The following is a 12,181-nucleotide window of genomic DNA, read 5'->3' as shown; positions in this document are numbered from 1 at the left end:
AATAATAATAATTTAAATAACAGATGGTTTTTCACACTACTAACATGAACAGTGTGAAGTTGATAGTTTAGTCACTGGCTTGATTGACTATTTGATTCAGAGTGATTTACAGGAGAATTTTGTTTTTACCTTTGTAATGGCATTTTTCTGACTTTATTAAAAGTATGTCATGTTTTATTTCATTTTTTTTTTAAATTATACTTTATAAGCTTTTTAAAATTTTTAGTTAAAACAACAGAAAAAGAACAAGTAGAATAAGAATAAGTCCAATCAAATTAAATCAGTATTAACAAATTAATTTGTACTACAGAGGTGGCACAGAAGAACACAAAAGTGGCTTGTAGGTGTATTTTCATATGTTTAATGAGGCGCAGAGGTGGCATGAGTGCAGTCAAATTCATAAATTCATATTGAGATTAATGTTTTGAATATAAAATTTTGAATATAAAAATATTAAATGATTTAAATAACCGAAAATATACTTAAAATGAAACTGAAACTGCCAGTAGGTGGCGGCAAGTCACTGATTAATTACTGAATCATTCATTCATTTGATTCTTTCGAACGGCTGATTCATTCAGGAATAAAGAAACTGTCTTTATGAATGGTAATTAGTTTTAAGTTCTGAAACTTGCATTATGTTTTTCTTGTAAAATAACCTCTGATATGTGTAAGGATCAAGAACAAGAACATGACCCTTTAATTTCGCTCACCTTTACAGATATATGAAGTATCTGTATCCTTACGAATGTGAGAAGAGGGGACTCAGCAACCCCAATGAGCTGCAGGCAGCCATCGACAGTAACCGCAGAGAAGGACGCAGGCAGGGTTTCGGCAGCTCGCTCTTCACCTATTCGCCCAACGGGACACCCACAATGCTCTCCTCTCCCAAACTCTCCATGCCTCCCATGGGCATCACCCTGCCCAGCAACGGAGCCTCAGTCTCATCCTTACAGAAAATTAAGAAAGGTAAGCATAGAGAAAAAATACAATTGGTCGTGATTACATAGTGTTAGGTAGTAACTGATTACGTCATATAGATTAAAAAATAAAGTACTTCTAGTTGGGTCATTCCGTGTCAAATCAACCAAATTTCAAAAACTTCACTGGCTCAAATTTTTGATTTTGCTAAGATTTTTTTTCTGAAGAAAGATCAACATATGTAGTGTTGAAAGCAAAAATATTAAATGTCATTGTTTCGTAGAGGGGGGTCACCTGAGATTCAGAGCCAAATTACAGGGGGCTTAAAATGACTTCAGAAAAATGGCAGCATAGTATTGTTATTTTTACACAGAGATTGGAAGGTCTGTTAGTAAAATCTGTTGACAATCTTTGTTGCATTGTTTTTCTCCGAAGTTTGCATGCCTGTAACTCAATGAGTATTAAAGATCTAAAAAAATCTTAATGCTCTTTTAAATATTGGGTCTTCACAAACTTTCCTTATGGCATCTTCATTTTTAAAGCCCTATATGGTTTGGTTCCGGAGATATTGGAATTTCAGTATGGCTCCAGGAGTAAATTGTTAAATTGTATACATTTTCAGTGGTCAAAAACCAATTAATTGCACATGCAAAAATATTATACTACTTTTCTTTATTTTATTTTTTTTAATTAATAAATAGTTTCAACATTATTTGTTCTTCAGACTTTCCTCTTTAAAACAAAAGAAGTATCTTAAATTTGCAAAGTGTCCCACATTTGGTTTTTGACCACTGAAAATGTCAAATTTAACAATTTACTCCTAAAGCCATATTGAAATTCCAATATTTCTGGAAGTGAACCATACAGGGCCTTAAAAATATAGATGCTGAAAGAAAAGGTTCTTAAGAACCGCAATCTAAAAGGGCATCAATATAACTTCAATATTTCTTGAGGTACAGGCATGCAAACTTTGGAGCAAAAACATGAAACGTGCTGTTTTCCCATTTTTGAATGGTCACCATTGGCTCATAATGCAACAAAGATTGCTAAAGTCAACCGATTTTCTTAACAGACCTACCAGTCTTTCTGTAAAAATAACATGATGGTGCCATCTTTCTAAAGTCATTTTTAACCCCCTGTATTTTGGCTCTGAATCTCTACAAAATAGTGGGTAAATATTCATATGACATTTAATATTTTGACTTTCATCATTATACATGTTTATATTTCTACAGAAAAAAATTTAGAAAAATCAAACATTTGAGCTGGGGACCTTGACATAGACACAGGGTTGAGCTGACACAGACTGACCCAATTAGATTGCATTATAAAATGCTCGTGAACAGTTTACAGTTTTTATGGTTTACATGATTACACAATAACAGGAAGTTTCTTTCTAAAAAAAATCCTACTGTGTGTCATACTGTTTAGCTTTGACTATATTCATTATATAGAATGTCCATGTAAATGTCATTTAAATACATTTGTGACACATACTTCTGAGTTTGGGGACAAAAACCACCTGTCAGTCCCTACTGATGTACAGCTCTTCATCATATACTTTCAAATGACTTTCACAAATTATTGATCTGGTCAAAAATTCTTCAAACTTGGGAAGCTTTGGCTGTGTAATGCATGTTTATTAATGCAGTGATACCCAAATAATATTTTTTTTAATATTAAATATTTACTTAAAGGAGAAGTCCACTTTCAGAACAACAGTCATCAAAGATGCTCATGTCTTTCTGTCTTCAGTCATGTAGAAATTATGGTTTTTGAGGAAAGCATTTCAGGATTTTTCTCCATATAATGGACTGGTATGGTGCCCCGATTTTGAACTTCCAAAAAATATATTTTTTTTTTAATACATTTTAAGCACAAAAGCTTGTGTAACACAGGCTCTGGGATGTCGAAAGGTCATGCGGAACATATGTGGAACTACAGACCCAGTGTTTACAAAGTGAACGTGCAAAGACTAAGAAAGTGCAAGTAAGTTTGTAAACACTGTTTACAAACAAAAAGGTACAATGATGTCCTCCTCTGAAGTTGTAGGAGAAAGTAAGATGGAGTTTTTCACCATACTCAGTACACAGACAATGAACTTACACGTGATTCGTAGTAGTGATGGGAAGTTCGGATCATTTTACCGAATCAGACCTTTGAGTCTCGTTCAGCAAAGTGAACGAATCTTTTTTTGAGTCATTTCATTCATCTTAGCAAAATATAATTAAAATGTTACATGTTACTTCCCTAACACATCTACTGCTTACACAAACGTTGATCACACTACAAACAAGACAAAACTATAATGCTATAAGAAACAGAAAAGATTAATTCATTGTTTACCTCTGTCTTTAGTCTATGATTAGCTCACCTCACCTCTTATCTGATAAGTTTTTGGGTTTGAGTTGTTCGTTCATCATGTGACAGCCCCATAAGATGAACGAACGACTTGGAAAAACCCGAAGACTCGAAACAGGTGAACTAATTCTAGTACCTACCCTAATAGGATGTTGTGCATGCACGACTGAACCAGTCACTCCCCGAGACAACTCGTTCTTCCCGAGTCACATTGAAGATTCGTTCAAAATGAAGAATCGTTCAAGAACGACCCATTACTAATTACCATTCCTGTGCTACATGAGCTTTTGTGCTTAAAAAGTATACAAATTTTTATTTTTAGAAAAAAATGACAGATGGTTTCGTTAGATAAGACTCTTCTTCCTCAGCTGGGATCGTTTAGAACCTGCATTTAAACTACATTTTGGAAGTTCAAAATCAGGGCACCAAATCAGTCCATTATTTGGAGAAAAATCCTGAAATGCTTTCCTCAAAAACCATAATTTTGTTACGACTGAAGACAGAAAGACATGAAAATCTTGGATGACAAGGGGGCGAGTACATTATTTGTAGAATGTTGTTCTGGAAGTGGACTTCTCCTTTTAAAGACTTCTGGGATTAGAAGTTCATGCTTCAATACTATAATAACAAGTGCATGTTCATGTTCAATTATCAGTTAACGGACACATTGACATGCAGGTAAACAAATATTTCTTTAGTGGTCATTTAGTTAATTTTTATTGTTTTCATTTGCATAAAATGTATTATTTTAATGAACCCCCTGAAATGTAAAATTTGTTTCTTGTCGTTATATTTTTTAGAAATAATTAGAAAGTAGAAGTAGTCTGAATACATTACCTAAAATGAGTAATCTAATAGATTACATTATTAACTACAGTTTTTGTCATATAATTTGTAATCAGTAATGGATTACAAATTGAAAGTAACCCAATACTACATCTCGTTGATGATGACTCTGATGTTGCCATAGGGTTTGTATAATATCAAATGTGTTTTGACTTTCTATCCACTTCTCTGTTGTAGAGGATGACGGGGCTCAGACCCGTCTACCGGCATCTCTGGCCACTCACTCGGTAGCTGCAGCCCAGGCTGCAGCTGCGCAAGCGGCCACCATCGCACAGGTAGCTGCGCTGGAGCAGCTTCGGGACAAGCTAGAGTCTGGCGAGCCCCCAGAAAAGAAGATTGCACTACCACTGGAGGAACACCAGCGGCTACTGCAGAGAGCCCTTCAGCACAACCTGCTGGCCATGACAGCGCAGATCCCCATGAACATCCGCATCAACAACCAAGGTACTGACACTTTAACATCCTGGGCTACAGATGGACCAAATATGTCAGCCTTGGCAAGAGTGGGGATGTGCAATCACATTTTAAAGAGATCCAAAAATAAAAATTCTGTCTTTAATTACTCACCCTCATGTTGTTCCAAAACCGTAAGATCTTTGTTCATCTTCAGAACACAAATTAAGATATTCCTAATGAAATCCCTCCAAAAGACATTCAACTGTAATTTTACAAAGCTACGAAGCTTTTTGGGTGAAATTTTCTTTTTAAGAAAGCCAAAATATTAGATTGGTTTCTGGTTCATCCGACTCTAATGAACTTTTTCTCAAGTGGTTTTTATACAAGATGCGTTCTTGTATTCAAAAACAGCTTTTAAAAAAAGACTAGAATATGTATTTCCTATCATGTTTATTCATAAACCTATGTTGAAACACGATTTTCTGTATCATCATTACAGGCACAGTTAGCTTACATAGAGGTGCTTTAATTTACGTTTTTACTGTGGTTTTACTCTTTCCTATAAACACCGACCTGAGAAAAACACCTTTTTATAAAATTTCTGACGTGTTCAGGGAAACCTGTGTGTGGAATATCCAACCTTTGTTCGTGAGGTCACGAAATGAACTCGGTGTGTTTTCTAGTACAGCTCTGCAAAGCCCCTCTTACATCATCGTTCACTGGTACCAGCTATTTTGCAGAAAAGGGTGTGAAAATACTACCACAGCCGGACTACATTACTGGCATGTGGTAAGTGCGCTTTACAGATCGGTAGTTGTCAGGTGGAGTTGTCAGCAGCCTTCTCTAGGGTGAGTCATTGTGGCTCTCATTATCCCACAGTAGTAACTCTAGTACTGTTTTTACTAAAGGCTATTCTAATGAATGAGGAAACAAAACGTTGTTTAGAAGTGCTCTGATTAGATCTTATCAGAACTGTATAGTTGCATTGATGTATTTACTTTAAAGAATACTGGTATGAAGGATCTGATTCATTAGAAGACTGGAGGTGTTGACCACAATGACAGAAAGTCAAGGCGAGTAGTTTTGCTGGGTGGGAAAACCCTGCCTCAACGCAGCATGACTTCCTTTTCTTGGTTAGAGGTGTTAAATACTAGAGGTTTCGCCTCATGTTTATCGGAAGATGAATAAGAGACTGAATAAATTCCCCCGCCACAGCACGTGAACTTGTTTCATTGTTTTTTAAACTTGCTTCTATCTGACTATTGACTGGGAAATACCTAAGACGGCGCCCCCTGCTGGAATGATTCTGTCTGAATGCATGCGAATGATTATTAGGTGCTTTGAGCACCATTATTAATAATTCTCTTATTTTGGGTTAGTGATTTATAAAAGGTTGCCTCTTAAATGCATAGCTTACTCAGAAATGGGTAACCTTCAAGTTGTTTCAAACCTGTGTGAGGTTCTTTCTTCTGCTGAACACAAAAAAAATATTTTGAATATTTTATATTGTTACAATGGCACATGTCAAGTCACCTTTATTTCTAAAGTGCTTTATACAATAATGGAAGTACAGTGCAGTACAATAGTAGTATAAAAGGACAATAGTGTCATTGTTTAGCGTAAGTCAGTTAAGAAACGTATTTTAATCGTGATCACGCGATTTCACGCTTCTCTTGATTTTTACTAAGATGGTTTATCTTGAAAGCATTTCATTTTCATTTGCTATGTGCATTATCTTTTGTTGGTGTCAGAATGCCGCTACAGCCACTGCCATCTTGTGTCGTAAAACTGCTGCTACTAGAGGTCAAATGGCAGGTTGTTTTACAGCTAGACTGAGTTGTGTCGTGTATCTTTGCCGTGGGGCCCGGGACCTAGCCTCGAGGTACGAGCCTCTGACACTAGTGTCTCACATCAGACGTGTGCATATTTCCAGCATTTGGCTTCTCATAGGATAGCATCGGGCCAGGGTTGCCTGGTTTTCACAACAAAACCTGCCTAAGTGCTACTCAAAACTAGCCCAATTGGATTTCTGGGGGGGTCTCCATTAAAAATCGTGTTCCGGGGGATAAAATACACATTTTTTTTGTCAATGTTCCCCTGGGAAATTCGCATTTCAGGGGCTAAATATGACGTTATTGGGGTCGCTTCAACCTGCGGACATCAAAACCTACCTGCGGCAACAGTGTAAAGGTAGCCCAGTTCCGCTGAAAAAACACAAGCTTGGCAACACTGCATTGGGCCGCCGTGGCCTGACTAGCCTGTACACACAAACACCCTTGCACTGCATATTCAATCCCCCTGCCAAACATTACATGACAAAGAATATACATTTAGTTCAGCATCAGTGTTATCACATATACATTTAATCGATAATCATGATCAAAAATATTACAGTTGAACAGACATAAACAATACACATTTCAAATAAAACTATTACCATTTCAAAGCATCCATGTTAATCCCAATGCCACTAAATGATATAACCACTCGTTAACAGAGAAATTTGGGATATTCATGTCATCAGAACGCATCTCCATACACTTCCTTTGATTAAATATAGCCAAAATCCCACCAAAATCCGTTGCCATGACTTATCGCAAGAGGAAAAAATTACGCTTTAGTCGCAAAACATTGGTTAATGGAAATGCAATTAAATGCGGTTAACGATAAACGTATGCAAAATAAAGAAATATGAAACCTTCAAAGTCTTTTTTTAATTTTGTACTTAACTACAAAACACAGTTTGAACACTAGACATTGACATTGTCTTCATACACACATCAAATCATAAACACCAAATCCGTAAACACAATAAGACTGTGAACTGATGTTCACGTGGTGATAACCTACATGTTCATCATCACGATTTGTAACAAGCTTTCATGGCTATAGTTGATAGCTTTCATAAGTTTAAATCCCCCAATCATAGCTTTTTTCATAAATGAATACATTTTGTGCCCTTCGGTTTACTTTCCACTGCGTTTTTGAAATGTTTCGCATACAGAAGGTAACAGTAGCTGCATTTCCATTACCCTTCAAATTTGAAAACACAGTTTGCGACAGTTTGTAAGCAAAATAATCATGATTAACCGGATAACCATTATCATGCCGCCCTGTTAGGCAGGTGGTTTTAATGTTGTGGCTGGTCATTTTAAAGGGGTCCTATTATGCTCTTTTACAAAGTCTTGGTTTTGTTTTGGGGGTGTACTAGAACATGCTTTAATGCTTGGTGGTTTCGAAAAACACATTATTTTTAACGGAATTTACATTATTACAATACATTTCTTCCAGCCTGGCACATATGGCTTGATTAGTTCCGGGTTTAATGAAGGCCCGCCTTCCGAAAAATGAAATGTTTTGTGATTGGTTAGCTGTCCCACTGCTTTGCCATTGGCAGACAGTACAATGTGCGATTGGTGAACAGAACAGTTTCAGTACTGCCCCGCCCCTTGTCAAAAATTTTATTAACCCCCCAGAGCCGTGTGAGGCACTTTTTATTATGGATGGATGCATATTATTGGACTTTTTTTGGACTGATGAGGAGAAACACCCGTCTATGCCGTTCTAAAGCTTGGGAGTGCCAGGATAAATTTTAATATAACTCTGATTGCATTTGTCTGAAAGAAGAAAGTCATATACACCTAGGATGCATGGAGGGTGAGTAAATAATATGCTACAGTAGTGTTGGGTCCTATTGTCAACCTGCGAGATCGCCAATACATGACATTATCATGCTAATGCATTTAATTATTTATATAATTAGTTTCATTGCCCGAAACCAGCTCCAGCATAAGACTGAAAGCAGCCTAACATTATCAAAGAACATCATCACTGATCAGCCTAGCCTATTCTAGTGCAAATTTATGCATTTAAAAAAAAAAAACACTTGCGTTATAAGTGAAGCTATCTACACTGTATGATTAATAAGTCTCTTACCACACACTGCACACGTCTGCGGAGCATTACGGCTCAGATGCGCCAACCAGAGTAGATCACGGCTTCGGCATGTGTTTTGAGGAGAGGTGTTTTATTACTTTTGCAATGTGAAAAAAGAAAGATGTGAACTTTTTTTTTTTTTTCTGTCTATCAGAGAGCAGACCAGACTCCGCCATGAACCTGACCACCAATGGCCTAAACAGCATCAGCATGTCGGTGGAGCTCAATGGAGTCGTCTACACTGGTGAGGAGCCGCCACCACATCGATTCTTTGTATTCAAGTTCTTTTTGTTTTGATTGTGACTAATCTTCCTGTTTTCTCATAATAGGTGTTCTGTTCGCTCAGGCCGCGGCGCCGACCTCATCGGGGACATCTAGCAAATCTTCTGCAGGCAACAACGGGCCTCAATCTGTTCACCACACACCTACCTCATCCTCCTCCAACAACCAATCGCCTTAGCACCTCAGACTCTCTCCGTCAGTGCAAAACCAAAGCCAAAAAACCTCAGTTACTACAGAAGATATGCCAAAAAAACAGTGCAGGAATAACTGAATCGTTCTCAACTTGAAGTACACTAGCTCAGGTCTTTTATTTACACTCTCCTTTGTTCAGGAGTCAAAAGAAATCTAAAATAACAACAGAGTTTATTATAAAGATAATGATGATATAATGTATATGCAAAACCTGTGAATAATTTATTTCTCTTTCTGTGAGCACACTGTCCGGCGTTAACAAGGCAGTAGGATTCTGCTTTTTAGGTTTTATAGTCTCTGACTGACAGAAGCTTTTCGTCTATTGGCAAAACCATAACAATAGTATTATTGTTATAATGTGTGATGCAAACAGCTTAAGGGTCTGAACTAATAATATATTGTTGTAGATTTTATTTTCTCTATCTATGTATCTGCAGTGCCTTGTGAAGGTTTTTCCTTAGCACAGTTTGAATGCGCTGTTGACAGGCGAATGCCTGAACTTCAGCACAGACACAATACAAAGTGCGTAATTGTCAGTGCAAGTATTCAACCGTTTGGTTTCCTATCCCAGAGCTTGATATCAGTCAGTGAAGATTCATTTTTAAAAGGATAGTTCACCCAAAAAATAAACAACTGTCATCATTTATTCTGAACAGAAGAACAATATCTTCTTTTGTGTTCAACAATATATTAATACAGGTTTGGAACAACCTGAGGGTGAGTAAATAACAGAATTTTAATTTTTGGGTGAACTGTCCCTAAGGAGCTGATGTACACTTGCTGTTTTCATGTGCATCTGCTGGAAACCTTTGGAGGCCGCATTCTCCATAAGCCTCGCAAAGGTTGCAGAGGTATTGCAGAGTCCGAACGTACCTGGATCTTCCGCAGTCCACACTGTTTTTTTTTGTTTTTTTTTACCCATAGTTGCTCTTAAGTATAAGCAGAAAGAGTTGAGAGGTTGTTTTACTTGCGTTCGTGTATTTTTGCGGAGCTTTCTCTCAAAAAATATTGCAGTTTGACTCAAAGCATGACAGTATAATAAGATTTGAACAAACAAATCATCTTGTGTTTGATTATTACACTAACTGGAGATTCAGTTTGTCACTTCATCAGGCGTTTTAGCTTCATGCGGTTTTGAGGGGTCCAGTGATGCTGCCGGTGCTTCATCATGTAGGGCAGTTTCTGGTTATGTACTGCACTTTGTATTTTTAACACAGAAGCCAACAGTGCAAATCAGAGGCAGTTCTATTTACAGGATGTTTTAAAAGTTTCTTGAGAAAGATGAAATATTCTCTTGTGGAATGTGGTTTCCTGTGTTTATAATAATCGATAATCAATCTCATCAACTGTTTTGGTCAGTAAGAATATCTTTTATCAACATGTAGCTACGATTTAGGAATTATGTCAAGCCCTTCTAGCATTACACTGTATGCAAGGTCAAAATACCCACTTGGTGGGCATCTTGGCTCTTTTTTTTGACACAAACAGGGTTGTTTAGCAACTACTGTCTTCGCTCATATGAAGTTGAATGACGTTTCATAGATGAGAGATGCTCCATGCTTAAAGGAGAGGTCCACTTCCAAAACAAAGATTCAATGTAATATACTCTTTCTTCAGTCATAAAGAAATTGTTTTTTGAGTAAAACATTTCAGCATTTTTCTCCAAATAATGGACTGCTTTGGTGCCCTGATTTTGAACTTTTAAAATGCAGTTTAAATGTGACTTCAAACGATCCCAAATGTGGTTGTAAACAATCCCAGCTGAGAAAAAAGAGTCTTATCTAGCGTAACGATTGGTTATTTTCATAAAAATAATACAATTTATATACTACTTAATGTCAAACGCTTGTCTTGTCTTACTGCCTGGACTGTTTTTTCCGGTTCATGACAGTTAGAGTGTGTCGAAAAACTCCCATCTCATGTTCTCCCTTAACTTCAAAATCGTCCTATATCGCTATTTTACCTTTTTTATTAAAGATGTTTGATCTTCTTTGCATGTTCACTTTGCAAAGACTGGGTTGGAATATCTGCAGCGATGTAGGATGATTTTGAAATGATTTTTGAAGTTGAGGGAGAAAATATGATTGGAGTTTTTCGACATACCCTAACTGTCTCGAGTCAGAATACACAAAGTTCAGGCAGAGTAAGACAAGACGAGTGTTTGAGTTTAAAAAATCTTAATGAAAAATGTATTTTTTTAATGAAAATAACCAATCGTTTCGCTAGATAAGACTCTTCTTCCTCGGCTGAGATTGTTTACAACCGCATTTAGGATTGTTTGAAGCCACATGTAAACTGCGTTTTGGACGTTCAAAATCGGGGCACCATACAGGTCCATTATATGGAGAAAAATCCTGAAATGTTTCCTTCAAAAAACATAATTTCTTTACGACTGAAAAAAGAAAGACACGAACATCTTGGATGACAAGGGGGGGAGTACGTTATAAGTGAATCTTTGTTGTTCTCCTTTAACTTAAAGGCTTGGTTTTTATCCAAAACAGCTTGCAGGTACAAATGCCTTGATCCCTTACATGAACTCTGACTTTGCTTTTGCAGCCAAGATCCTTAACCAACTGTTAATGCTCACTCTTAAAGCGATGCATATAACCTGTAATTATTCACAAGGACCACAGTTCCCGTACAGAAAACAGTCTAGCAAATATTTCCGTTTCTGTCTATGTTGTACGATTTTTATAGTTTTTATTTTTCTGTTGAAATAAGGACACCTCATTATAACACACTCAAAGTCATTACTGCCAGAATCTCTACCTCAGAAACTCATTTATCAGCTAAGTTTCGTTTTCAAGCCTTGTCAGTTTGTCACTTTTCACATGGATCTACCAGCTCTGAGGTAGAACAGGGCATATATATATATTCACTTTCATTCTGAGAGTTTGACTTTTTAACGTATTAGTCATGATATCCAGCCCCTTTTTGCTTGTAACTGTAAAAACGCCACTTTTTTTTTTCCTTCAATGCACATCTTAAAGATTATCTTTTTCCCGTTTCATCTGCCAGCCTTTCTTTTAGAATCAAATCCCTTAACGTTTAAGTGACATATACATAGTTCTTACCCAATATGTGTGTTTGTTTTTTTGTTCTTTTCTAGGAAACGATACTGTTACCACACGGAGTAAGACAGATACGCGTAACACCCGTTTAAAACTGTTGGTATCCAGGTCTGTTTTTACTCTGCTGTATGCCTTAACGTATGCAAATTTGAATAGAGCATGCTAATGTAGTCAAC

General features: G+C 36.9%; 1 protein-coding gene across 2 annotated transcripts in view; it reads left to right on the top strand.

Annotated features, from left to right (window-relative positions):
- arid3a (AT rich interactive domain 3A (BRIGHT-like)) overlaps positions 1-11,903 on the top strand; it is a 53,770-nt gene extending 41,867 nt beyond the window's left edge. For both annotated transcript variants that reach the window (XM_051123270.1, XM_051123272.1), the window contains exons 6-9: positions 722-969; positions 4,306-4,572; positions 8,615-8,704; positions 8,790-11,903. In XM_051123270.1, the coding sequence (XP_050979227.1) occupies positions 722-969; positions 4,306-4,572; positions 8,615-8,704; positions 8,790-8,920 (736 nt within the window). In that variant the 3' untranslated portion in view covers positions 8,921-11,903. The remainder of the gene's footprint in view (positions 1-721; positions 970-4,305; positions 4,573-8,614; positions 8,705-8,789) is intronic.
- The last annotated feature ends 278 nt before the right edge of the window (positions 11,904-12,181 follow it).

This window comes from Labeo rohita, chromosome 11 (genome assembly GCF_022985175.1).
Source record: "Labeo rohita strain BAU-BD-2019 chromosome 11, IGBB_LRoh.1.0, whole genome shotgun sequence".
In the NCBI taxonomy this organism is placed as follows: domain Eukaryota; kingdom Metazoa; phylum Chordata; class Actinopteri; order Cypriniformes; family Cyprinidae; genus Labeo; species Labeo rohita.
Note: the sequence above shows the minus strand (reverse complement) of the source record. Positions and strands in the feature narration are given on the sequence as shown.